The 22,110-nt window shown below is 57.5% G+C and overlaps 6 protein-coding genes across 6 annotated transcripts; 2 read left to right on the top strand and 4 right to left on the bottom strand.

The window, feature by feature from the left end:
- Positions 1-5,033: 5,033 nt before the first annotated feature.
- Positions 5,034-6,257, bottom strand: BAUCODRAFT_339297 (uncharacterized protein). The gene has a single exon (XM_007675006.1). The coding sequence runs from the start codon at positions 6,068-6,070 to the stop codon at positions 5,159-5,161; it is 912 nt and encodes a 303-aa protein (XP_007673196.1). The 5' UTR covers positions 6,071-6,257; the 3' UTR covers positions 5,034-5,158.
- A 113-nt stretch (positions 6,258-6,370) lies between these two features.
- On the top strand, positions 6,371-8,480 carry BAUCODRAFT_29856 (uncharacterized protein). Its single transcript, XM_007674701.1, has one exon. It carries the CDS (start codon positions 6,415-6,417, stop codon positions 8,434-8,436), a length of 2,022 nt encoding a protein of 673 aa, XP_007672891.1. The 5' UTR covers positions 6,371-6,414; the 3' UTR covers positions 8,437-8,480.
- Positions 8,481-8,770: 290 nt separating this feature from the next.
- On the top strand, positions 8,771-9,898 carry BAUCODRAFT_29858 (uncharacterized protein). Its single transcript, XM_007674702.1, has 3 exons — positions 8,771-8,975; positions 9,071-9,197; positions 9,351-9,898. Exons 1-3 carry the CDS (start codon positions 8,857-8,859, stop codon positions 9,522-9,524), a joined length of 420 nt encoding a protein of 139 aa, XP_007672892.1. The 5' UTR covers positions 8,771-8,856; the 3' UTR covers positions 9,525-9,898.
- Positions 9,899-10,574: 676 nt separating this feature from the next.
- On the bottom strand, positions 10,575-12,585 carry BAUCODRAFT_63285 (uncharacterized protein; the record flags this gene model as incomplete). The annotated part of the gene is made up of 3 exons (XM_007674907.1): positions 10,575-11,045; positions 11,130-11,260; positions 11,319-12,585. Coding segments are annotated over 3 exons (1,869 nt in total), but the record flags the coding sequence as incomplete, so codon positions are not given.
- A 455-nt stretch (positions 12,586-13,040) lies between these two features.
- On the bottom strand, positions 13,041-16,133 carry BAUCODRAFT_571593 (uncharacterized protein; the record flags this gene model as incomplete). Its single annotated transcript, XM_007675007.1, has 3 exons — positions 13,041-13,481; positions 13,549-15,183; positions 15,387-16,133. The coding sequence occupies 3 exons, from the start codon at positions 16,131-16,133 to the stop codon at positions 13,380-13,382; spliced, it is 2,484 nt and encodes an 827-aa protein (XP_007673197.1). The 3' UTR covers positions 13,041-13,379.
- Positions 16,134-17,318: 1,185 nt separating this feature from the next.
- On the bottom strand, positions 17,319-22,031 carry BAUCODRAFT_339427 (uncharacterized protein). Its single transcript, XM_007675008.1, has one exon. It carries the CDS (start codon positions 21,782-21,784, stop codon positions 17,507-17,509), a length of 4,278 nt encoding a protein of 1,425 aa, XP_007673198.1. The 5' UTR covers positions 21,785-22,031; the 3' UTR covers positions 17,319-17,506.
- Positions 22,032-22,110: the final 79 nt, after the last annotated feature.

Here is a 22,110-nt window from a genome sequence, read left to right on the forward strand (position 1 = left end):
GGCAGGAAGCTGAAGGCCAGGATGAAGAGGGAGATGGCGAGTAGTGTGAGGCTCAAGGGTTGCCTCCAGCTCACCATGGGGTCTGCTTTGAGAGATGGTGCCGGTAAAGTCGAATTCCAGATGTTCCCGCAATTGCATGCGCATAAGAGGCTACTGCAGGAACAGTCTGCGGTGCGACGAACGCTGAGTCGGCGGAACTCGGTCCGAACTCGCCCAACTGACATGGCGAGCTGAATGCACGCTTTTGCGATTGGGATCCGAGGGTTCAGCTGAAGAACCCGTAACGCACTAGTATCACAAGGCCGCAGTGTCATCGCCGTCGCAATGTCAAGACTCGCCAAGGCCATTGGTTGGCCGGACGGGACATGGGTACTGTACGACCGCACATCCAACCAGTCCTTGGCTTGAACGGTCACAACTACTCTGTGAGCGAGGCCTCGAAGGAGCGTGGGCGTCGATATCGCCTGGACCGCTGGGTTCAGCTGGTTCTCGCTGGTCCACGCCGTGGCTCCCGCAAAGGTATGTGTGGGTAGGGGCTACATTGCTCATCGTTCCAGACATTTCCCATGAAAGCAGACCTAATGCGATTGCCCTCCTCGTCTCATTCCTTTCGTTCATCTTCTTTCTCGGGTTCGCTGTTGCCGTCGTACCATGGCGAATGTCACTGGTGGCAATTTGGGCATCGCCAGCTATATTGGACTTGGACTCGGCATGCTTGTCTCTACACATACAGAGACCTCAAGTGCTAACGTACAAGACCTCTCCTCTCCCCTCACTAGGTTCACCAATACCTCTGCTTCGAGCGGCCTCGATTCAACTCCGTTCTCTGCTCCCACAGTGTTACCGAATCTATCATCATCTCGGGGACTTAATTCTTCGTTGGCTAGCTTTGAAACGACCCTAAGTGCTACAGACATTAACAGCATCGCTTCGGCTACCTATAACTCTACATTAGCAGGACCGACCGCTGCGTCTTCTTCTGTATACTTGAACAGGCACCGAAGCAACCAGAGCGTGGCAACTGCGTTTGACCCGCAAACGTCCCTCAACAGAGCGGCAAGGACCAGTGGCACTAGTTCGGCAAATCGAAGCGCTACACGAGGAGAAACCACTGCCGCGTCTTCGTCGACACATACTCCTGGGCGTTCGAGTAACAAGACCGTGGCAATACCGCATACGGCACATCCAACCTCGTTCGCGAATATCTCCGTGGCAGCTTCGGCATTAGCATGCCAGGCGTCCTGGACCTCATATCTGGATGCCATCGACGAATATGGTAAGGAACATACAAGTTGCCGACGTGATGGCTGTGGAGCATGCTGACGATTCTGCCATTCATATAGCCAGCACCCAGATTGGTTCCGGTGAAGATATCAAAACCACAATTTACATCACCAGCACGCGAACGATCACACAGCTCAACGGCACGGCGGATGTCTATACTAGGATAGGCGGCATTCCATACGCCCGTGGCCAGTTCACCGCTTCTGCTTCAAACACGATCCATCAACCATGGACGACGTCAACTACGTACTACGTTGGAGGTCCCGGCCAACCTCTAGAACCTAAGTGTGCGATCACAGGGACGGATTGTAGCGCGCTGTACAGCTCCTGGTTCAGCAGTATCGGTTGGACGAAGACGAACAAAGTACCCGACAGGAATCCAGTACCGTCCAACTCCCCATGGTGCAACTTCTGGCCACCAGCCTTAGCAACGGCTATAGCGAACGGAAACGCGACTTTGATACCTGGTCACGGTTCGTTGGGTGTAGGACCACAAGTGAGTTCAGAAGGCATCGAGGAGTGCTTGATACTCGGCAATAACGTTCAGGTGCGTTATGATGCTACCGTCGGCCTGAAAGGTACTGACTGCGGACTAGCTGTTCTATTGGAGCGACGAGGCTCGTAGAAATTACAGCGATCACCGCAATGAATCTGCCCCGGTCACAGCTGTGCACTCAGTACTAGGACAATCCACAGCAGTCACCTTCACGTCGCCAAGTATATATTTGCGTCTGGACTCGCTCTCGGCAGTGGCTATGACGAGGTCTTGGAATATCAACGGCCAAACACTCGACACAACGAGGACTCTCGGCTCCGTCCATCACAATGTCTTGCTCACCCTAGCTCCAACAGACGTCAAAAGCGTCGTCTACAGCTTCCACGGCATCACAGTTGGCTACGTTGACATGAGTAGTGTCGCCTCTGCCATCGCCCACGGCGGCACAGATTACATGAATTGGATGTCCGTGATCAGTCTCAGCGGCGCGCACGGTTACGAGTTGGAAAGCACCGCCAAATCCATACACTGGTCACGTTTTGGGGTTCCCGAGCCGGAGGCCTATTACCTGAACCCGAACGGAGCGTTCGGCTGCGACCTGTACACGGATCATCCGCTGTGCAGCACCATCTTCGAAGGTGCTTACAAGCCCATGGTCGACGTTGGAGGGGGCCTCAAGACGCTCGATGCGGCATGGTCCAAATGCGCAGATGTCGTACACGGTCTCTATGACCCCCCAATTGCACTGACTCGTACGTACAACTCCTGTAGTTGCGAGAATCGACGCTGACAATCAACATCAATACTTTCAGCAGCTGCTTCCGCAGCAGAGCCTACTGACCCAAGTGACGAATACCCACCCTACGCTTTGTCCTCGACGGCCAAGGCCGCCATGCCTACCACACCGGCCTCTCCGCAGAGCTCCCAGCAAGCCCCGACTCCTTCCCCGACAACTGCATCTTCTGCAGTGTTGTCACAGCCTGACCCGCTTTTACCTTTCCCCTCCGGCGAACAAGGCTTGCAGATTCCAGCCGTTGCTACTCTTGGTCAAAGCACCTTTTCGGCAGATCCCACACAAGTGTCTCCTACGACTAACGCCGACCCTGGCAGCGTACAGGCTCAATTGACTAATCTGAGTACAGCCGGCTCGGATGCCAGTATTAGTGTTGTGAGCGAAATATCCGCAACTGCATCCGACGATCCAGTCCAAACGTCAGCTGCAATCAATGCACTGTCTGTGTTACAGTCTGCTGCGACAGAATCAAAAGTTGACAATGTGGCAAGCGACTCGACTCCAGCGGTTACAACTGGCCTGGCCCAGGCCGTCGGCACATTCAACGCCCTATCTGTGCTAGAGTCTGCTGCGACCGCATTACCGCAAACACGAGTTGATGGCGGTAGCGCTCCAGCTACAGTCCAACATAATCCACTCACGGTGGCCGTGGACAACAGCGTCTACACCGCGTCTCTGGCCTCTTACAGAGCTGAAACGGTGATCTTAGGGGTTGAGACTCTCTCGCCCGGCGGCTCAGCATCGACTATGGAAGGGCAGACCATAAGTATGGATGATGATAGTCTGACGGTTGGTACAACCTCGCTACCATCGCTCGCGGTCGTGAGTCCGAACGTCGTAGCCGTGCCCGCGGCGACGATGATGACTTACGCGAGCCAAACTTACATTCTAGCTGCTGGCACCGATTCTGCCATTGTGGTAGTAGACGGATCTGCAACCCTTAGCGCGGGAGGGGCAGCGACTGTCCTTCGAGGGCAGACCATCAGCGTTGGTGCAGGTGTAGTGGTGGTCGGAGGCAGCACGATACCAATGCATGCCATCTCAACTAACCCTCAGGCGACTGGCCCGGCAACCACCTTTGAGATTGCAGGCCAGAGTTACACTGCTGCGAGAGACCCTGCGAATCCCTCTGTCATGGTCCTGGACGGCAGCATCACGTTATCAGACGAGGGCAGTGCTCGAACGATCGATGGCCACGTCTTCAGCGTCGAGTCTGGAGCGGTCAGAATTGACGGCTCGATCTTGCAACCCATGCCAACCGCCTCTGCAGCCGCTCTAATGACTTTCACAGCCGACGGTGCAGTATGGACAGTAGCGGCAGACCCTTCGTTGAGCGGCGCGGCCGTCGTAGACGGCAGTATCACATTATCATCCAACGCAGCCATGCAAACCATCAACGGCCATACCCTTAGCGTCGCCTCCGGAGTGCTTTACGTCGATGGGTCGCGTTACGCAACTTCATCACAGCCTTCCGTCACGCCCACTGAAGCCACTCTGTCAGTAGCTGGTCAGGTCTGGACTTTGGCAGCCGCTGCAAGCGCGAGTGGCGTCCTTGTGGTAGACGGTAGTATCACCTTAACAGCAGGAGCTTTTGCTCGCACTATCGATGGTCATACATTGAGCGCACAACACGACAGCCTAGTGATTGACGGCTCGCTGTACACTGCGACTGCCACGACGAACATGCCGCGAGCTCCCTCACCTGCTACTACCATTTCAGCGGCAGGACAATTCTGGACTGCCGTCGGAATGCCTGGCGAGCACGGCGTGATCATCGTGGATGGTAGCGTAACGCTTTCTGCCGGTGGTCAAGCCAAGACTATGAATGGCCACAGCCTGAGTGCGGCGCCATCTGCGTTACAGATAGACGAGACCTCTTACCTCGTCGCTGCTGGTGCGATCGCCACAGCCAACGACCCTCCCACCACCACTACTAAAGCACAGGTGCAGAATTGGAGCGTACAGGAGATGAAGTCTGGCAGCGAACTCGAGCTCGTTGTTGACGGCAGTATCACTCTATCTTCCACCAACGCGGCGGCAGAAATCAATGGGCACACCCTGAGTCTAAGTGACGGTCGGCTTGTCGTAGATGGCACCACGTTCACATTACCACTACCTAGTGTCAAGGCCAACAGCACTGCCGCTGCCATGACTGTCAATGTCGCTTCGCTCACGAGTAGCGTATACCCGACATCAGTGGCCTCGGCCACTCCGTCTCGCGAAGCGAAGGGCGGTTCGTCAACTTCGATTGCAGAATCGGGCGGGAGTGTCGAGGCACCGACTGCGCGGCTTGTTCCACTGGCTTTGTTCGTCTTTGTGTTCGGCCTGTTATGATAAGCGACATGCGGGATGGAGACAACGTCAGAGACGGGAGGGCTGTACCCGGACAGCGGCCGCGACCGCAAGCCGTACGGGGTTGGTCATCAAACTGTAGCATACAGACACGCGATGTAGAGACATGGCCTCTCATTCCACTTTCACGTCGGCATCAATCAAGATAAAAACTCCGTCCACCATTCGTCGCTCTCCGACCAAGACGCCTCGCTAAATTCGAGCAAGTCAATGAACCTATCCGTGTCATGCCACTACCACCTCTGCGAATACCCGCCCCTCCCCCTTCCTCTCCCGCCGCGCCCACCCCACCTCTCATCCCCACCACGCCCTCCCCTCCCCCATCCCCCACCTCCACCGCCATGCCCCCCACCTCCATACCCATCCTCGAACCCCCTGCCCCCACCATCCCCAAACCCCTCCTGCTTCACAGCCCTCCCCGGCTCCACCCGCCCCGCCAACTCTTTATCCAACCTCGCCTTCTCCTTCCGCATCGACGCATACCCGATATGCATCTTCCCGAAGAAGTGATCCGCCAAGCGTCTATCATTATCCAGCCGAGACAGATACGCCCCACAAACATCACAAACCTGCAACTTCTGATGCCCGCTCGGCCCCGACGTGTCCGACAGCGTCTTCAACTCCCTCTCCTTCTCCTCCTTCGTGCTCTTGGCGAGCTTGAGCTTATGATACTCCTGCACGGCCAGGTTCACCGCGCCTTCCTCCGCCAAAATCTCCACCTCCAGCAACCCGGCCTCGATTGTCCGCGCCAAGTCCGAGATCGCTTTCAGCAAGGCATTCGTCTGCTTCACCTCCTCCGGCGTCTTCTCCAGCCGATCCTGCGACTGCCGGATGCGTCTATCACAATCGTCCACATAATTCCGAATGTCCCTCATATAATCCCACTCGAATCCCAGCGCTTTCCTCTCCTCAGCCGGGAGGGCCTCATATTCCTCCTTCAAGTTCGGCTGGTGCGCGCGGGGGCACGCGCCAATGTCTTGTTTGGTGTTGGTGAAGAGGTCGTGGGGACAGGAGCCGGCCACGTAGGAGCGGCAGACCTTGGGGTCGTGGAGGGTGAGGGCGGGTTGTTTGAAGGTGCCTAGTCCGCCGCCCGACGACATGTCGCCCATGAGCTGTTCGAGGGCGCGGCGTTGTTCGGCGGCCATGGTGGGCCAACACTATGTCGAGAGGGATGGGATGGGTTTGTTTGGAGCGCCTTCGCCGGCGTGTCGATGTGCTGTCCCGCACGCGGTATGAGGAGTGGTGGGGGTTGTCTGGAGGTGAATTCGATTGCCCGTATAGGCGTGTAGCAAAAGATGTACGAGAAGCCGTAATTGGCCAGTGATCTACCGCAGCTAGCGCAGGGCTTCGGGCTCGCTTCGGCTTCGCCTCCCGCTTCCCCATACGTATCGTTCCCGCTTAGTAAGTCACGATCTCACATCGCACCCTTCGCATCTCCCCTTCTCCAGTCCTCAATAACTCTGACCCCCCTTAGCCACGGAGCACCAACATGAAACTCTCCACCCTCCTCGCCCTTCCCGCCGCCCTCACCACCACCCTCCTGACCCATGCCCTCTCGACCCCCTCCACCCCACCAGAATCCTACACCGAAAACCTCCACCTCCTCCCCCTCCCCTCCGGCTACCTCTACGCCGGCTTCAACTTCACCGCCTCCACTGCCCTCTCCGCCTACACCTCGCAACACTTCCGCTATTTCCCTCGTTCACTCGGACAGATACTGCAGTACTCGCGGACGGAAGAGCTACACCTGCGTTTCGCATGGGGACGGTGGGATGAGGGGAGTTGGGGCAGCAGACCGAGGGGTGGGAGGAGGGAGGGGGGAACGGGGGTGGAGATATGGGCTTGGTTGGATGCTGGTGGTGACGGAGGTGGAGGGCAGGATGGAGACGGTGGGGGTGGGGGGTTGGAGGAGAGGTGGAGCGCGCTGGTCAACAGTCTGTCGGGATTGTTCTGCGCGAGTTTGAACTTCGTTGACGGGACGAAGACTACGCGCCCGGTCTTGACGTTTGAAGCTGAGGGGAGTCTGGGTGCTGGAAGGGGAGGGAGGAACGGGAGTTTGCAGCTTCTGCATGGCATGCTACCGAACGAAGTCGTATGTACGGAGAACCTTACGCCGTTCCTGAAGCTCCTACCGTGTAAAGGCAAGGCGGGGATAAGCAGTCTGTTGGACGGGCATAAAGTGTTTGACGCGAATTGGCAGAGCATGAGCATTGACGTGCGAACTGTCTGCGACAGCAAGCACGAAGGCGAGGGTGAGGCGGGTGACTGCAGAATCGAGATCGAACAGACAGTAGATATGGTCATGGATATCGAGCGCAGCATGCGACCGCGCGATGATCCGATTCCGCGGCCGAGACCGATCGAGGAGATTGTCTGCGATGAGTCGAAGCATTATCATGGGCATGATACTTGCTACCCCCAGCGACGGGAAGGGGAGATGGCGTGGAGTTTGAGTAAGATTTTTGGCTCGCCGGTGAGGGGGGGTTGTCATCTTGCCGCCGACGACGGCGGCGAGGAGCAGGCGTACGATATCAGTTTGGAAGTCCCGTCAGATCGGACTGTTGACCTATCGATTGGTGGACGGCAAGTCGCTTCCCCAAACGCAAACGTGCGACGATTCGAGCTACCCGAACAAGGCACCTTCGATCTCAGCCTACCACAAGAGAGCATCTCCGCGCAATCCCCTCTCACGCCTCCACCTCTCTTCGCCAGCCGCCAACTAACCGGCCACGGCCAAGAGCGCGGCGGCATGCACACCATCCTGCGCAACCCCCATCCCTACCCTCAGCGAATCGTCTACCTCGAAAGCCTGCCATGGTTTCTGCGACCGTACATGCACACCTTACAGATCGCAGGTGGCGGAGCAAGCATAGAAAAGATGTACTACACCCCCGCCCTCGACCGCAAACGCGGCACGCATCTGGAGTTACTACTTACTCTGCCTGCGGACTCGACGGTGGAGTTGAGGTATGATGTCGAGAAGGCGAGTCTGAGATATACGGAGTACCCGCCCGACGCGAATAGGGGGTTTGATGTTGCGCCCGCTGTTATCCGCATCCTATCCTCATCTCCGAGCGAGCAGCAGCGGCAGCAGCAGCAGCAGCAGCAGGAGATGGAGGGGCAAGACTCATCTTATTACCTCCGCACGACAAGTCTGTTACTCCCGCTTCCCACGCCCGATTTCAGCATGCCGTACAACGTCATTATTTTGACGTCTACGGTCATCGCGCTGGGGTTCGGGAGTATCTTCAACTTTCTGGTCAGGAGGTTTGCGCTGCCGGAGGAGGTGCCGCCTGCGCCCGTTGTGGTGCTGGCGAGGCGGGTCGGGGAGAGGATTAGGGGCATCATCGGTGCGGTTAGAAGGGGTGGTGGGGTCGGAAGGGATGGGGATGGCAGTCGGAGTAGTGGCAAGGAGGGTGAGGTGTTGATGGACGGTAAGGGCAAAGGTTTGAATGGAGGTCATTTGGCCAACGGCGATACCCGGGTGTGGGAGGGGAAGAAAGATAGATGAAAACAAACGAACATGCGCAAGCGCGCTGTTCTTAATCTCCCTCCACCATACCGTTACATTCACCCACCTTCTTAGAGTCACGTGAAAGTAGGATGTCTCCGACTTCCGCCGAGCTTTGGACCCTGCAGGGAGGGGGAAAGTGTGCGGCGGCTCGTTTCCCCACCTCAGGCATTCAACTCCCGCATCCCGCTACCTCCCCATTCGGCAATTGTACTCTCACCCAGTCCACCTAATCCATTATTGAAATCAAATCCTACAAAGTGCCACTTTCACCAATCCGTCAACGAAAATCATCCCTCCGACCAACACTTCCTAAGCTCAATCGAATCACAATTTGAAGAGTGTTGGCGGTGAAAAGACACCCCAAACAGCAGCAAGACCAGCGGAGAAGGAGCAGATAGAAACGACGGCAGACACACGATGGCGGACGGCAAGGAATTCACGTACTCGGACATCTCGGAACACACGAGCAAGCGCGACTTGTACCTGGTGGTGCACGACAAAGTGTACAATGCGAGTAGCTTCGTGGATGAGCATCCGTACGCAATATCTTTCCCCCCCCCCTCTCCCAACCCCACCACGCTCGTGAAGAAGCCAACGTGTGGGCTGACCAAGGTGGGATATGTGTGTATAGCGGCGGCGAAGAAGTGCTTTTAGACGTAGGCGGGCAAGACGCAACCGAAGCCTTCGAGGATGTGGGACATAGTGACGAAGCGAGGGAAATCCTGAATGGCCTGCTCATTGGCAACCTGAAGCGAGCCGTACGTTCCCCAACCCCTCTTCCCACCCCTCCTACACCCCCTACCCACGACCCGCAACCCCACCGACCCCTCCCCACCTTACTTGCTTACTTACTTACTTACTTACTTACTTACTTACTTACCTACTGCCTCTCAACTGATTGCGTATTGCAGCCCGGCGACGCCGCCCCCAAACCCTCCACCTCCACCACCCCCGGCGCTCCCAAGACGACCTCCGACTCCGCCGGCCTCGGCATCGGCGTCTACGCCCTCATTCTCGTCGGAGGCGCGGCGGCCTTTTTCGCGTATCAGTATCTGCAGAGTTCATCCGCGCAGGGCAAGTCTTAGGGAGGCAGTAAGTTGTTCTTAGGCGGATGCAGTGGTTTCGTGAGTGGTTGCGGTAGGTTTGTGGGTGAGGCGCTGCAGCGGTTGATGTGGGTTGTGTGGGTGGGAGATGATATGAGGATGGATCATGCGGAGGAGGGGGTGGTCGTTGTTGTGGGCGTGTAGATATCCATCTCCGAATAAAGTGGGAAGAAGGAGGTGGCTGGGCTGGTTGCGGAGGTGGGCATAGAAGCGACCACAGTATTCTGCTCGGCCAATGGGCCTGCGCACACCCCTGTGTAGTACCCTTGCGCTGCACTGGCATATCACGTGCTTTCGAACAAACGCGTTCCCCACACACACACACCAGCCCTAGACTGCACGGTAATGTCATCTCTCGTGGGTCAAGGCTGAAATATTGACACAGTGCCTACGCAAAGTGCGTGGTTGTCATGTTCCTCGTTCATTCGGTAAGGCAGAGTAGGTATATCATACATTCCTCCTAGCGACAGAGATATATTCTTCGCACTACCTATAGAAATCCCCCGGATCCCCTCCTCCACCACCTCCACCACCACCAGCCGAGCTCCCACTACCCATCCTCTGCGCGTGCTGCGCCTGTTGCTGCTGCTGCTGTACCGCAGGCGAATAAGGCTGATACGCCTGATACCCCCCCGCCGCACCGGGATACTGTCCAGTCCCCACAGACGACAGCGCAGGACTCTCTGGCACCGCCACCGGTACCGGCGCGGCTGGTGGCGGCGCAGAGGGATGTTGAGGTGGCATTCCAACACCGGCTGCGTACTGCTGAGGTTGAGCTTGGGTGGGGGTGGCGTAATTCGCCTGCGCGTGACCGTCATACGACCCCTGCCCGCCTCCGACTCCATCCTCAAGAGTCTGAGACGAGTACATCGAACTCGGCGTCTCGAAGCTCTGCGTCCGCTGCCGACTGGGCAGGCCGTCACGGTGGTCATCGTACATCCGCTGCTGCTGTTGCTGTTGCTGTTGATGCGGTGCGTAAGAAGTGGCGGCGGCGGCGGCGGCGGCGGCGGGAGGATAACTCCTCCGATCCCCCGCCACGGGACTCTCGTACCCGCCCGTCGCGAGTTCCTGCGGGTTGCCGCTGTTGAGGGTGTGGATGCTGTTTGGTCTTATCTGGCCTTGAAAGGGTCCTGATGGTGGAGGGGCGCCGTAGCCGTCAACGGATAGATTGTTGGGTGGGTGATGTGGATGTTGAGATGGTGGGGGTTGGGGACTGGGTTTGCGGCGGATGTCTTGCTGTTGCTGTTGCTGTTGGGTAGATGGTGCTGGAGGTTGTAGACCACCAGGGATGAAGTGGAACGGTGCTGGCGCTGCTGTGCCGTTGGGAGGTGGTTGTTGGATCGAAGGCACCGGGCCGTTCTGTGGTGGGTAAGGACTGCTGAAGCCTTGCTGCGGCGGCGGCTCGGAGGGCGCGGGGGAGTAGAAACGCTGTGGATCTTGTTGATGCGGTGGTGGGAGATGTTGTTGGCTTTGCGCTGCGAAAGAGGGTTGTGGCGGGTACCCCTGCGCTGATGGCGGGCCTTGAGGTGGATATTGCTGAGGCGGCGCTCCGGTGTACTGTGGTTGGAGCTGCTGGGGAGGGTAGACAGGCTGTGCGGGCTGGCGTTGGCGGGGAGGATATTGTTGTTGATAATGCGACGCCGCCATGGAGGTTTCGAGAAGGTGTTCGTAATCTCGCCGTGCTTTGATGAACTTTTCGTTCAGTTGCGTGAAGTCGTCTGTGCAATCTCAGTACAGGACGGCGTATCAATACCGATGCAACTTGTGATAGCTTACCCTTCTTCTGCGAGTACTTCCCGATAAGCTCAATCAACTTCGGCCGTATACTCAACGTCCGCTGATACAACTCCCCAATCTCCTCCTCCTCCCTCTCACCCCTCCTACCCCCCGTATCCGCACTCACGCTCAGCAACGCCAAAAGCTTCTCCACATTCTTGATCTCGCCAAACACGTCCGCCTCCATATGCGCATCCCGCTCCAACTCTTCTCTCGTCGGATCTTGCAGCTTCTCCACGTAGTTCAACGGGAAGATGCCCGTATTCCCTTTCACGCTACCACTCCACCAATCCGTATACACCGACTCGAGCACGGCAATGATATCCCCCTTCTTAAACGCCAACTCCCCCGGCTCGGACGGCTGAAAGTCATACAACGCTCGCACTCTACTTACCGTCGCCGCCGTCGTGCCCTGCTGCTGCTGTTGCTGCTGTGCGGCACCCGGCTGCGCCTGCTCCCCCACCACCACATCATCCCCCCCAACCCTCTTCTGCTCCTCCCCACTCCCCCCCTTATCCTGCACACTCAACGCCAACGCCATCTGCAATTCCTCCTCCTCCTTCCTCCGATCCTCCCCACTAATCTCCCGCTTCCCCGGCTTACTCGGCGCAGCCACATTCGTCAACCCGGGCTGCTGCGTCCTCAGCTTCCCATACGCCTGCTCCATGATCCCCAACTCGGCATTACTCCTAAACTCCTCCGTCCACGTACTCATCCGCTCGAGCACCTTCTGCTTCACCTGCGAATGCGTGTTCCGGTCCCCTGCCAGCCGGAGTAAGCTATCCGTGAAGGCTTTCGAAGCGAGTTCGCGGTGCAGCGCTACACCGCAGTTCTGGGAGAGGGCGTTGGCGAGCTCGAGGGTGTAGAGTTGCACGTTTGCGTTGCGGTGGGCGAGGCGTTTGATCAGGGCGGAGATGGCTTGGGCGGGGCCGGAGGGGGAGGCGGAGACGCGGTCGCAGACGTCGAGGATGTACTCCCAGTTCTCGCTCGTAAGGTTCTCGTCGGTCGCCTTGACTGCGGAGCGATCTATGTTAGTTTCGTCTGTATGCGCCAAGGTAGGCTGCGTGGTGGAGGCAGGAGGCAGACGTACCGACGGCGTCGTCCATGGGGTTCGCCTGCGTGCGGAACATGGCGACGGCGGTGGTAAGGAGTGTATAGGGGGGGAAGGAGGGCGGTGGTGGAAGAAAGTGGCAGCCTTCACCACCGCATGTCCACTTCGGTTGCGGGCGAGAGCGTTGCGAGTCAAGCAAGTCACGAGAGACGTCATCCGAGACCGAGGCCGCCTCATCTCATGCGCCACCCCACTAACACTGACACCCTCTCTACAACGACTGCAGCATACGCAATCCGACAACATGCAATACCCTGACCGGATGATAGACATGCATACAACCAACAACACGTATGCAAGCGTACGCAACAGCAAGAACAAGCCTCTCGCAACCTTCTTCCAGGGCGGGCTGTCGTATTCGTTTCGCCATCCACCGAATCATCAATACCCAGGAATGAATATGTACCAATGAGATTGTTATCGATGATTGGATCTTGGGCCGCCCATAGCGCCAAATTCCCGCCTCGTCAGCAAGAGGCAGCCAGCCCATCACCTACTCCGCAGCCGTCCATATATCATCAAAGACCGTCATTGACTCCATTCGCGCTTCGTTCCTACCTCTCTGCCTCTACTCTACCCTCATACTGCCCAGACTTCGGTCAGACCTGACACTGTTAGGGAGAGAGGCAGATCAGCCAGCTTCAAGTTGTGATGTTCTTGTACCGCGCGCCAAGTCGCAGTCGCACCCTCATTTCGCCGTCCAAGACTTCATTGCGCCGAATCGCCCTGATGGCCCTGATGGCCTTGTTGGTACAGGCAGCAAAACGCTCAGTCGCTTTCGTGGTTTCGTTCCGAACATAAGAGATCCCACTCACACAAGCGCCGTCGTGGCTCTAAAACCGGAGGTACCGCAACGCAACGCCATGCCACGCCACGCCACGTCACGCCATACCATGCGTTTCGGAAAGAAAGCAGTCTATGCCAGGTGAGCAAGCGCGGCGGCCCCATCTCTAGTTGCCCTTGTTACGCCGCTCCTCCGCCCTCGCCAGCCGCGCGGCTTTGACAAGCGGAGCGAGCGTCGCCAACGGCTCGGCCATCTGGATGAACCCGTGCTACACCAACATCGTTAGCAACCACATTTAACCCCCACACCCTTCAACATATATGTTTTGAACTCACCTTCAACAAATCATGCGCACTAGCCCTCTTCTCCGGATCCACCTTGAGCGCGAATTGCAAAAAATCCCGAAACGTGCCACTCAGATTATGCTCCTCCTTGATCGTCGGCGTGCCATTCGTCGCGATCAAGTACAGCGCCCTCAGTGGACTTTCGGTCAAGTACGGCGGTTCGCCCTCAATCATCTCGATCGCCATGATGCCCAACGACCAGATATCGATCTTCCGCCCGTACTCCTTACGCGTCACCACCTCGGGCGCCATCCAGTACGGCGTCCCCACCATCGTGGTGCGCTTGGCGTAGTTCTCGTTGATCTGCGCGCAGAAGCCGAAATCGGTCAGTTTAATGGCGCCTTCCATACTGAGGAGGATGTTGTCGGATTTGATGTCGCGGTGTATGACCCCGCGGGAGTGGAGGAATTGCAGGCCGTGGAGGGTTTCGCGACAGACGGCGGAGATCTGGCCTTCGGACATCATGTTGAAGGTGACGACGTCGGTCAAGCTGCCGCCTTCCATGTACTCCATCACCACCCATAGGTCGCCCTTGACGAGAAAGCTGTCCATGAAGTTGACGATGTTTTTGTGCTTGCTGTCTCGCATTACCATGATTTCGTTGATGATTAGATCTTTCTTCGGCTGTTGCTCGAGGTTCATTTGCTTGATGGCTACGCATTTGTTCGTACCCACTTCGTATGCTGTATACACGCCACCTGACGCACCCTGGCCGATCTTGACGAGGCTGCGGTACTTCTTCGTTGGGTCCTGCGGGTTGCAGATGTTTTGCAGCTTGGTGATAATCTCCGCGTTAGTAATGGATTGCCGCGGTCTCTGCCTCGGGCGTGGTTGCGGACCTCGACTTGAGTCCTGACCCGCTGGCATGGGCGCATGTTGCTGCTGTGAGGCGCTGTTGCCTACCCGTTGGGAGGCGGAGCGCTCGACTGATTGCTGCTTCAATACCTGCTGTGCTGCCTTCATCGCTTGCTCTTGCTGCTGTTGGTATGCTATTGGGGAGCTGATGGGTGACGGGTTCTGATACTGCTGTGCGGGGCCAGTGTTCGCGCGACTTCGGCTTTGCGATTGCTGCGCATTCGATGCCATGTCGGTGATGGTGGGTGGAGCGTACTTTACTGGAGGCAGTCCTTGCTCTGTCCCTGCTCGCTCGCGCTGCTGGCCGGGTACAGGTGGCGCCGCTCGTTGTGGCATGAGGTTCGGCGCCCCTGGTGCTTGCGGCGCGGGACGCATTGGCAGCATGTTCCCACCGTTGGCCTGCGACCCCATCGGAGACGCGAGTCCAAGCCCTTGCATGCCCTTCGGTACCGGAGGTGGTGCCCTCGGGTTCTCGAAGCTCTCGCCTTCATTCTTAGGGAAACGAGGGCTCGCTGGCGGGCTGAGTACCGAGCCATATGCTCCGGGGCTGAGACCGCTGGGTGAAAAGCTCTGCGGTGCGAGGCCCATCTGCGGGCTCTCGCTGACGTGAGCATGGTCGAATTTGTGGTAGGTATAGTCATCGCTGCTGGTGTCGCCTTGGTTCTCATTGTAGAATGTGACGACGTCGATGATAGCTTGAGGGTTCTTCTTCTGTTCTTGCTCGGTGATGCCGTTGGCTTGCAGAGTCTGCTGCCACTCTTTCGGAAGGCCCTATATAATGTCAGCACCTTCAGCTGCTATCCGATGCAGGCGATAAAACCGCCATGAAAGGTAGTTGCGAACGTCGCGCCAAGCCGAAAGCGCAAACTCTAATCGTGCATCTCGACAAGACACATTAACGAATTCATTGCAGCAGCCACACCATAGCAGCACAAGACTACAGTTTCAAAGAGGACAACAGGGGGTTTGCGTACCGTGAATCTGCCAGTCTCCTGGTCATAGCCGACATGCGTCACGTGTACAGGATTCTCTGGCGCCGATATGGCAGGTCTGCGGGGCGTGGACAGGTTGAAGAAGCCGGACAATCCACTCTTCTTCTTCAGCGCCTTGCTCTCCTTCGCTTCGTCGCTGTATCTCTGCCTCGGACTTCGCAACCCGCTCAAGTCGCTCCTCGCGGGAGGGATGTCCTCCATCTTCCTCCCCGTCGCTGCCAAGCTTTGCGACAGCCGCACTGCTGGGTTCGCGGGCGCAAGAGAGTTACCTTCACGAGGTTGTGTGCTCGAAGTGGAAAGCGGCGAGTGCGAAGATGCTGGCCCGGAGCTCAGTGATTGACCGTGTGAGGATGCGGAAGATGTAGCTTGAAATTGCGCAGGAGGTGGGTCCGGGGAGTAAGGGACGGCGTCGAAACTGCTGATGACCGCCGCACTGTCGAACCTCTGTCCCAGTAGATCTGAAGACGTCTTTTCCGTGACCGAAAGGCGCGGTTGACGGTTGGCGCCGTACGCTCTGCTGTTCTGTCCCGCTGCCCAATTGCTCGCGTCGGTTGTCGGGCTGCGGTTGTATGAAGTCCCGTGCGCGCTATAGCGGGTATGGATGGGCACAGATGGTGCTCGTCGGAGGGTGTGCTGCGCGCTGCTATCGTGACTTGATGCTGGGGGTCCGGACTTCTTCGTTAGCCGCCGTCGCTCGTCGGAAATGCTTGGCCGAGGCTGCTCGCTCATGACGGCCCCGTCGCCGACTCACTTGAGGCGCGGGCAGAGGGTCATCGGCATTGGGGGTGCAGATACGCCATACCAAGAAAGCAGGATAATGCCAATGGAGTGCCGGATAAAGTGGGCAGAGCCGGCGACGATCAGAATGGTGACGGGCCAGGGCAGGATGCGTTCTACGCGCGCTGTCCAGCACACTGCTGTGCTGCGGCTTATCGCGAGCCTTCAAGGCCCTGCCAAACGGCCGCGGCTGTTTCCGCTCGACCCCGCCGGTGAATCGACTCCGACGCCAAAACAATGAGTGCAGGCAACGTCGCTCTTTGTTTAATTCACTTTCCACGAGCGGTGCTATGACAATTCCAAAAACCGTGCTTCCGAGGCAGAGAGAATACATGGCACAAGGCACATCAGAACGTGACACCGCGCGAGGCCCTCCGCGAAGGCTTAGAAGATGGCTGCCCAAGCAATCGCCAGCAAAACAGGGATGAGCCTCCGGCGGCAAGCTTCCAACATGCAGCCCGCCAGCGCCACTGCCGCTGCCAGTCACCAACGCGCATCGCATCGCATCGCATCGCACATGGCAGCGCGCCAGGGCCAACGCATTGCCTCTGCAGGTGTTTTCAACGTCGTGTCCATTGCATGCAGAAACTCGAAACAAGCTTCCGTAGCACCGGCTTGCCATCGCACGAAGCATTGTATCACGTTGGCGTGCCGCACCATCTGCGCCATTACTACTCTTTCTCCACAACCCGGAGAGCCGGACCGGGAGAGCTGGTGTTGTCCTAGTGTTGTCACGAGTCAACTGTTGCTATTATGAGCGCAGATTGGCAAGTTCACGTTGCGCACACTTCGTTCATCTTACACGGTGGGCAGAGGTGCCGTGAGATGGCACGTCTCGCATTGGATCCATTCCCGACAATAGTCCTCCTATACATTCCAGCAACGGGTCCTCAAAAACCCCTCGACTCGAGCAGGGTATCGCTATAGAGGAAGATACAGTGCCATGCATGCAGTTGCTAGCGATCGGGTCGAGGTGATCGACCCAAAGGAGTGGCAGCCCGGAGATCGTTCCTGAACACTCTCGGCAGTGCTAGCGCTCATCAATCGCAAACACTCGTGGCTTACTGTGCTGATTGACTGCTCCATACCATCTCCACATGACGTTGGAAAGCACAGTAGGCTCGAACGTGCTAATGCGATGACCTTCCGTATCCCAGCGTTATCACCCTACATCCACGGACATGTTCGTGTATTGCACCAGCTGTCACGGCTTAGCTTCAGCAAATATGTGCGTGTATAGTTTCATGTGGTATATTCGATAGTGAGCCAACCGCCGGCAGTATACACGCCACTGCATCTCTTATGCGGGAAGCTTGTCAGACTGGCTAGCCGTACAGTCCATCCAGCGCGGCAGCGCCCCGACGTGCAGCGACCAAATGGAACGGCACACACGCATCTGCATTCCCATTGCCATCCCCACTCCCACCCACCCCATCATCACCAAGTCCACGCGCGCGCGTCAAAACACTCAGATGCCTGTACAGCTTAAGCATCTCCCTCAGCGCCATCTCGGCTTGCTTCGCTCCACCTTCGTCCACGCTGCCGCTTGGTCGAACTTGCACCGTCCACAGCAAGGTGACGCCGAGAGACGGGAGATGGTCGCCCGGGACTCCGACGCCGTCAAGCCCAGCTTCACCGCGCTTGAATAATGCACCTTGGGCGAGACCATTCACGCTTGGTGTTGGCGTCGTGGATACAGGTGAGCTCGGTAGGAAGTTCGGCTGCGAGAAGACGACGGCCCATGTCTCGTCTGCGAGATCGACGAAGTGCGCGTCAGGATCTGGCTCCGCAGAGGCCACCGCTGCATCGCTGGGGGCCGGGGTGGGAGGGGCGGCATGAGTGGCGGCCTCTGGCGAAACAGTCGTGAGCGCAGCCTGCGGCGTCGACCCAGGAGTCAGGAAGCCAGTGGTAGTGGCTGCGACCGTGCCTGTCGTGTCTCCGGTGGTGAGGAAGTGAGGTGTAAGTTGAAGACCCATGTCGAGCTTCGCGCTAAGCAAGGTCACGCTGAACGCCTGCTTGCGTGGGCTCTGCACGGTCTGTCGCCAGCAGCGGCTGATCGAGTCATCGATCGGACCATCCGTCACAACAAAGACCCGCCACGTCGCTTCCCTTGCAGCCATAATCCCGCGCGTCCGCTCCCAGATATCCACCAGCACATTGGCAAAGGTTCGGCCGCAAAGACAGAACGACGAATTACTCTGGTTGCGTCCGCTGCTGTCCGTCCAAGCCACGGTCATCCACTTCCCGTCTGCGCTCACGGCGTACGCAAGGTGAAGCGCCGAGCCTTCGTGCAAGAGATCGCCAGGAGGCTCCGCGACCAGCTGAAACCCAATCCTCTTAGGCGGTGGACATGCCAGCTCGACAAACGGCGCTGCGTAGTTGGGTAGCGCAGCCTTGGCTTCCGCGCCACTGTTCGTGGTGGGCGGGCATCGGTCGTATACCTCCCTCGCAATGTTGGCAAGCTGCTTCGCGTCCAGCATGACCATTCCGTCCGGACAGGCAATCAGCTCAATCGGAAGCAGTTGGAAAGCCACATCGCTTTGTTGCTGGCTGCGCTGATTCTTAGGAACGTTGTCTCGATAGGCTTTGCACAGAAGCCAGAAGCAAGCGCAAATGTACCGCGCCGCACGAGGGTGCTGGAACGGGTTGATCAGGTAGACGACTATCGTCCGATCCGTCTCCAGGCTTGCCACGCTCGCGAGGAACTTGCCCAGATTGACAGAGACCGCGGCATAAGCCTTGATGGCTCCAACTAGGGTGTCGTCATCTGTCAGCTCGACAGGTGCGAGCCCATCCTCATAGTCATCTAGCTCATTCTCCTCGCTAACGTTCCTAATGTGAGCATGCGTGCCGAGCTTGCAGCCCTCGTATGCCGTACCGAGATCCGCAATAAAGCCCTCGGCCAAGCGCTGCAAGTCTTCGTTAAGTGGGAAGATGCAGTAAGCGCGTACATCTTTCTGTCCATTCACTGGCGCCAAACTTAGCGTCTCCCAGAAATCCAAAGCAGGCGGCAGCATCTCGTAGGCGTCGTTGCCACGCTGCACACGCACGTATGGCGGCAGAATGGCTGCAATGTCCGGCCCCAGCTCGGTAGTGTTCGCTCGCTGTGGTGGGCGAGGTTGACCGGGACGTGGATTGCTTGCTGCCGGCATGTTCTTGTTCAGCGGCTCGCGAATCAGAGCAATCTCCGCAATTTCGCAGGGCGCTATGCCGGTGACTAGATCTCGAATCGTTTCTTCAGTGACTTCCCGAACAGCTGATTGCACAGCCAATTCGCGCTTGTGATCTGTTGGAAGAATGTCCAGCGAGCGCACGATGCTCGGTGAGCAAGACACGGCTTGCTCACTGACCAGTTGCGCTGTGTAGATCAGATCCATTTTCGTGAGCTGTAAGACATCTTGGATTGGCGGGAGCATGTCATCGGGTACTGTTGAATCCATCCGTGAGCTGCTCAGCCAAACGTCGGCACCGGCGCGAGCACCTACTAGCCGGTCAAGCATTGAACGCATGACTTCACCTGATGCCGCCGCTGGTCCGGCTTGTCGCAAGGTCCAATCAAGACCTGCAGTGACAGTGCCATCCGAAAGCACGGCTTCGTAGTCTTCCCGCTTTCTCTTCTTGGTGGACCATGGAGCCTTTGGCGGAAGGTTCTCGTCACTGACGCTTGAAGCAGATTCGTACAAGTCGTTTTCGCTGTCGCTATCGCTGTACTCATCAGAGGAATCCGTGGCAGCCTCCGCTCGGAGGTTAAGATCAGATCGCTTTCGTCTTGGCGGTAATGTTATATCAAACTGGCTACGCTGTTTGATGACGTAGTCGCGACCACTCGCTACACGTCCATACTGCGACGCGAAGGGACCGCCAAGCTCCAAGCTCTCCTTGAAGGGCATGGGATCAAAGATGCCGCTGCGACGAAGGCCTGAGCGTTGGAGCGGAGTATTGAACTGCATGCTTGCTGGGACCGGCGGCGGTAACAGACGCTCTTTAATGCCAAACGGGCTTAAGGGCCTTCCGACAAGGGCGTCTCGGCCAGCATGTGGCTGGACAGGCTCTGCCGTGAAACTGTGGGCTTCTACGTTGCCACCCGGAGTAGCTCCGCTGCCCGCTGCCGAAGCTTCGGTGTCTGTAGACGGTTGTTCGACATTAAGAGCGTAAGATTCTGCATCCATCGGAAAGTTCGGGTTGGCGGCAATAGGAGACGTGTCTTCCCGCATGTGCTCTACAGGCACGCCCTCTGCGTGTGTTTCGCTACCAGCCTGCCGATCATCGGCATCATTCCCATCCTCGTTGAAGAAATCAAAGTCAGCGTCACCGACCTCATCACCACCAAAGTCCATCTCACCACCCATATCTCCGAATAGGTCATCGGAAGCGTGCCGGTGGACGCTGGAAAGGTCAGTTGAGGAAGTCTGTTGCCTTCTCTCATGCTGCTGCTCAACGCTAGTCATCTGAAGGTCAGTGGCTACTGCCTCCATGTCGCCATGAGAGATGTTAGCGGTTACAGGATCCGACACTGGCTGCTGTGAAGCTTGACCGGGTAAGAAGCCATCAGGAGGCGTAGGATATATTCCGCTCATTGCTGCTTGTTGATCCGCAGTACGCTGGTTGAAGGGTGGTGAGGTCACAAGCGCGTTCTCGGCGATGAGGTTCTCATTCAGCGCAGCTGCTCCTTCAACCCCGGTCGTGGTCTGAGGAGGATTATCAACGCCAGGTACTCCTTGATCCTCAGCAGCGTTGAACCAGTCTTCCGCAACGGCGAGTGGATGCTTGAAACCATCGTCTTCCTCGAAACGGTCGAAATAGTGTCGCCAGTCGTGGGGTGTCAGTTCCGGAGCCTGGCTGGGTGAGTTCAGCATCACGAAACACAGAGACTCCGGCCACGTAAATGTATCCTCCAAAGGTGCAGTTTGCACTCGAACCCAACGCTCGCCAGAAGCGACAGAGAGGCCGTCTCTTCGCAAACCGGCCGTGACAATTTCGTGCCACCGTGCACCGTCTAGGAGCGTCGCGCTCGCGCTCGCTGCCGAGGTAAGGCTTACAATCTGTCCACCAGGAGCAATAAGCAGCGCAGCATTGACTGGATCCCGACCACTAAGCGTCGCAAGCCTTGTGGGCCGCGTGGTCGTGGTGATGTAAAGCGATCCGAGATCAGTAAGCCTTGTCTCTATGCGCAACACCAGACAGCACCCTTCAGCAAACTCCGCGTCGGACCTGTGCCTTAACAGCCATGTCCAGGGTCCGACCCGCAGCGTGAGTTGAGTGCGAGCGAGCCTTGCCGCAATCGCAACTTCAATCGCGGCCAACAGCACGCCTCTCACACTGCTGCCGTCTGCAGCGCAAAGCCCAGGCGAGTCCTCAAGCGTGCCGAACTCGTGAAATTGCAGTCCCTCATTCCTGGCACTATTGGTGCGCTGCGCTCCCGGTAACCCGAAAAGCCAGAGTTCAAGAGACACTGCGGCACAAAGGACACCCTGCTCATGTAGCTCGAGGACAAGCTCCTCCAGGTTCTGCTGTTCGCCTGCCCAGTTATACTTGGTGAAAGTCGTTTTCCAAAGCTCGTCAATCCGCTGCACATTTGTTTTGCAGCTCTTAAAGAAGTCCATGCTCGCAAGCTACACTCTCTACCGGTCATGGAACCTTGCGGTGATGGTATCGTCGACTTGTCCAAGAAGATGTGATGGATGACTGGTACATTGGCGGAGAGTGTACTTGGTGTGCCTTCCTAGTCAGATATCGTTGTTTTGTGGTGCTCACTGCCTTGTGGTCTGATGCTCCGGCTTGCCTTGAAGTCATCTCAGAAGGAAGCTGAGACCCGGTTAACGTGGGCGGCGGAGGTGCCGCCGGAGAGCGGGCCGTTCGAGCCGCCTGCGCAACATCAGTTGCTCCGCTTTAAATTTGTGGCGTGGCTTTCGTAAAAAGATGAAGTTCA

This window comes from Baudoinia panamericana, assembly GCF_000338955.1.
Source record: "Baudoinia panamericana UAMH 10762 unplaced genomic scaffold BAUCOscaffold_2, whole genome shotgun sequence".
NCBI lineage: Eukaryota > Fungi > Ascomycota > Dothideomycetes > Mycosphaerellales > Teratosphaeriaceae > Baudoinia > Baudoinia panamericana.

Excerpts from the sequence above, each read along its gene's own strand:
- BAUCODRAFT_339297 (XM_007675006.1), bottom strand. The coding sequence starts at position 6,070 with ATGGCCGCCGAACAACGCCGCGCCCTCGAACAGCTCATGGGCGACATG.
- BAUCODRAFT_29856 (XM_007674701.1), top strand. The coding sequence starts at position 6,415 with ATGAAACTCTCCACCCTCCTCGCCCTTCCCGCCGCCCTCACCACCACC.
- BAUCODRAFT_29858 (XM_007674702.1), top strand. The coding sequence starts at position 8,857 with ATGGCGGACGGCAAGGAATTCACGTACTCGGACATCTCGGAACACACG. Across the intron at positions 8,976-9,070 it reads AGCTTCGTGGATGAGCATCC|CGGCGGCGAAGAAGTGCTTT; the intron begins GTACGCAATATC and ends ATGTGTGTATAG. Across the intron at positions 9,198-9,350 it reads TTGGCAACCTGAAGCGAGCC|CCCGGCGACGCCGCCCCCAA; the intron begins GTACGTTCCCCA and ends TGCGTATTGCAG.
- BAUCODRAFT_339427 (XM_007675008.1), bottom strand. The coding sequence starts at position 21,784 with ATGGACTTCTTTAAGAGCTGCAAAACAAATGTGCAGCGGATTGACGAG.